The sequence below is a fragment of the Gavialis gangeticus genome, unplaced genomic scaffold (assembly GCF_001723915.1).
Source record: "Gavialis gangeticus isolate Ggan-Ray unplaced genomic scaffold, GavGan_comp1, whole genome shotgun sequence".
Classification (NCBI taxonomy): domain Eukaryota; kingdom Metazoa; phylum Chordata; order Crocodylia; family Gavialidae; genus Gavialis; species Gavialis gangeticus.
In genome coordinates this window covers 30,741,887-30,746,296 of record NW_017729008.1, presented here as the reverse complement: position 1 = coordinate 30,746,296, position 4,410 = coordinate 30,741,887, and the positions used below count along the sequence as shown (strand labels likewise).

At 39.8% G+C, this 4,410-nt stretch overlaps 1 protein-coding gene across 1 annotated transcript in view; it reads right to left on the bottom strand.

Annotated features, from left to right (window-relative positions):
* The window catches only part of FRMD4A (FERM domain containing 4A), a 379,383-nt gene extending 378,090 nt beyond the window's left edge, over positions 1–1,293 (bottom strand). The window contains exon 1 of the mRNA XM_019509538.1: positions 891–1,293. Within this exon, the coding sequence (XP_019365083.1) occupies positions 891–956 (66 nt within the window). The 5' untranslated portion in view covers positions 957–1,293. The remainder of the gene's footprint in view (positions 1–890) is intronic.
* Positions 1,294–4,410: the final 3,117 nt, after the last annotated feature.

Here is a 4,410-nt window from a genome sequence, read left to right as displayed (position 1 = left end):
TACATGAATTCCTTTTCCTGTTGCTTTTATATTTTCAGTCGTTTGGACCATCTGCACAAATTCAGTCAGGAAGAAAGAAAAGTGAGGAAGAAATCTAAAAAAAAAAAAATCTCCTGCAAAATAAATGTTGCAACTAAAAAAAAGAAACAAGAGGGAGATTACACACTAGAAGATGTCATCTATATGCTTTGGTATGTTTTAAAATAGACTCTTGTTTTAAATTAAAAAAAGGCGGGGGGGGGACTCATATTCTAATCTCATCTATTCAGAGTCAAATCCAAAAGATGTGCCATTGTTTAATGCAAGAATCTCGATGTTAAGAACACAATTTGGGATTTATGCCCGTGTACGTTAGCTGGTATCAGAATGTGGACACACATCCACGAGGAATAGACTTCAGTTTAAAATTAAAGCAATTAACTTTGTTCCATCATTTCTTAAAAAAAAAAAAAAATTAATGAAAACAAAAGCCTAAGAACTGTTCCAAGCAGGAAACAAACAGCAACCAAGTTGCAAAAGACTTAATGTGGAGGGTTAACCAACTCCATCACTGTAGCTTTCAACATTCATTTCTACAAAAATATTCCTAGAAATAGTGAAGTCCGAAGCCATCCCTCTTGCATAAACTTTCTTAAACATGTACACTATTTATAAAACAAATCCACAATATATCTTGTGCCTTGAAGTCACACGTGATTAGTTTTACATATTATCATTTGCAATAAAATGATATTGCTGTTCTACAGCGCTCTAGTATGACTGGACATTCGGTTTGTCAGGAAATCCTGAGGGATGAAGTCAATGAAACACTTTAATGTGCCGTTACATTTGTATGCCTCTTTCCATATTATTAACATCTTGCTGTGAATAGCAAATTGCTGTTTACTTACAAACACATCCATCAGCAGGTGTTCCAGCGTAACTTCAATGTCCTCTAGTTTAGCGGCTAAAGTCATTGTGCAGGGAAACGTTAGCTCAGCAAGAGAGCCACCCTCAAGAGTCCCAGTCCAAGTTGGCTATGTCTGAAGCTATTTCGCGAACTATAACAAATGAGCTATTTACAGATAAAGAAAAAACAAATGGTGAAATCAACCATAACATCTGAGCCTCGGTAATTTTTGGACTCGGTGCTCCTCAGCCTCAAACCTGCTCTCGCGGTACCGACCAAAGGACTGAGGATAATTCCATGTGTGCAAAATAAAAGCAGAAGCCAAAGAGTAGCTGTTCTTTTCCTTTGAGAACTTCAGTCAGCAGCACAGTATTACATCTGGGAAACCACAAGAGAGAGAGAGAGACACAGAGCGGGAGCGGGAATGCAATAAACTGCCTTTGACTACGACTGATATTTATAGGACTACTTGTTTTGGACTCCAGTCCATTTCTCTGTTCATTTCTGACCTTTCACAAATGGCTCAGCACACTGGAGTGTATTGTAAAACGGGGGCAGCAGGTCCCACAGAAGTTGGCTGTGACCGGTGCCGGGCCAATTCACACAAGCATGCCATGAATAGGTCTTTGTCAGAACATATCAGGCCTTTTGCTATAGCTGGTGACAGAGAAGACCAGAGACGTGTAAAAAACAAGGAAACAAGGGTTATTTGGGCACTAATTTTTTCCTTGGAATATTATTAGATCCCCTTACCCAGTCCCAAAGAATCAAAATAAAACCCAGGGCAAATGGTTCCCATTCATTGCTGAGTCTGAACGGGAATAACCTAAGATGCTCTTTCAGGATTCAACTCTGCAGAGCCCTGAGCCCCTTCACCTCCTCTAGTAGTCAGTGCAAGGGTCTCCTGCTGATGTTTAAATACAGTTAAATCTCATCAACTTCAGCATCTTACTCTATTGACCCCAGTGGCAGCCGGAAGCACTGTGCATTCTCCAGGGTCAGACTCCTACTGTCATATTTTATTTAAAAAAAAAAAAAAACGACAATAAAAAGTTAGAAGAAACAGGTCTGTGAGCACAAACCCAAAGGTCTTGCTATGTGTGTCCAGCTATCTGTTCCCACTCCCATTTAAGTCAAAGGAAAAAAACAAAATAGTTGAGTTCTTATGTAACACTTTTATCCCTGGATCTCACAAGTACTTTACAAAGAACAGTAAGAATGGATGGGTCCAATCCAGTAGGCCTCAAAGTCAGCTGGCATCCTTTATTGATTTCAGCAACCTTTGCACTGAGACTATTATTTCTATTTTGCTGATGAAGAAACTAGGGCCCAGAGAGCAACAAACCTCTTATATTCATACCAGAGGTCACTGGGTAGACTCAGGGACATAACTTAGTTTTGCAGACCCCTAGGCTGAGCTCTTCACTGAATGAACTTCAGCAGGAATGGGATCAAGCCAAGCATGATGTTCCTTCATTTAAAACACCCACAGAATCTCCAGTCTTGCAAAGTAACCTTGGCATATTTAAAACATTTAGGAGGAAAAAAATATGGGGAGGCCTCAGCCAGAATTAATACACCGAAGCTGAAAGAGGTGGAAGATGGATTTGGTCAACACAGCTCAATGGGACATTAAGTCATAAATTCCAGCTAACCATTCTTAGAGTTATGGTTGATGTCACATTGTCAAGCATCTGGCACAGGCATCTGAACAGGAGCTGCCTCCGATGACTGACTTTTTCTAGACAACAGCCTGATAGACCATTTGGGCCATGACGTGATAGATAGCTTGGATAGCAAAGAAGGGCATGTAATATATTCTCCTGATGGACAAACTCATGCACACAAGGTCCCCAATCAGATAATAAGTTAGCCACTCCAGAAATAGACTCAGTAATGGAAGGAATGGCTTTAGCCTAGCAGCTGCCTTCAAACAAAAAGAGCTTGTTCATCATACACATTTTCTCCCCCCTTTGTGAAAACTTTGATAATTCTTTAATTTTTGGAGATAAGGGTATCCAAATTTTCTTAATAAGCATCATTTAAAAAATTGATATCTAGAGTTTTATACTCAAATAATGCAAGAAATTAAAAATCAGGATCAACCCTCATCCAGCTTCTAGCCATAGCCAGAAATCTCATAAAAGCCAAAGTTTGCAACCCAGTGCTTGTAAGATTAGCTGTTTAATAAGTATACTGCTTACCCCCAGGAGTCATGCCAACTTAAATAGGATCACCATTCCACTATGTTTTGCAGAAGGTGTTTGCAAGATCAGGTCCTGATCCTGTGGATTGCTGAGTTCCCTCTGAAATCAGTGGGAGTTGAGGATGACCAGTATCTTATAGCTTTGTACCTCACCAGATCAGACTGGATGGTTATCCATTTTAAAGCCAAGTCCTTATTCCTTTGCAGCTTATCCATTGCTGCTCAAGAGCAAATAGTTGTTGTGGCAGAGTTGGCCTACAAAGACACAGAGTCAAAACAAAGCCTCAAAGGGCATGTCTACATGTTCGTTAATGCACCCTTGCTACTGCACATTAAGTTTAGTACCTCTAATATGAGGTACTACATAAAGGCGCATTTACTGCAGCAAAAGACAAATTTTTGTGATGCTTAATGCACAGTGGACTAATTCTACTGCGCATTCATGCATCAGCATGGTTTTTGCTGGGATGTGCTAATGCACAGTAGAACAGTCCACTGTGCATTAAGGCATCTCGTGTAGATGCACCAGAAATGAATGTTAGTCAAGTCTAGGATGATGCTCCAAATGTTCTTAGTTTTCTTCTTCAAATACTTATGTTGAGACTAAGCAATAATGACAATTAGATAGAAATGGGCCCAAAGTTATCCTGGCTTCTAGGGATGTTACTGAAGCTGTACCAGGAATGAATCATGCATTCTTGCACTGTCAGATTGATGTTTCCATCCAGACCGACCGAAAGAACTGTCGTTACAATTAAACAAGCATTTTCTTCTATACTTAAATGCACAATAACTATCTGATAAATACACAAGTACTAATTTAAAGGTTCTTTTCTATAGGACCCCTTGACGTGATGGTACAGCTTTTCTGTTTAAGGCAGACAGACAACATTAACAGTTTCTCTTGACTCTTCCTATAGCTGTATTATATCAGCCAGCGATATCTTCCAAGGTTCAGAACGAATTTTCAATCTGATAGTAGCACAGGGACAAACACAGGCTCCTTTTTCTATTCATCAGGATGAATTTAGAGATTATTTCAAAACCAATAGACAGTGAAAATAGTGTCAGGCACAGAAGAGAGAAGAAAAATTGGATAAAGAAAGTGCATAATGGCTTTCCTGATTCTCCTTCTAGCCACCTGTCACTGAAAGACGATGTGCTACGGGGACCAGAGCAAGGGGGATGGATGAGTTTATGGGTTGTAATTCAGGATGGGCAGTCAGATTCGAGTGTCCAGAGATTACTTTAAGTACAAAAGGCAAAGCATGCATTAATTCCCCGTGCTTGCCATTGTCATGTTACTGATATCTAG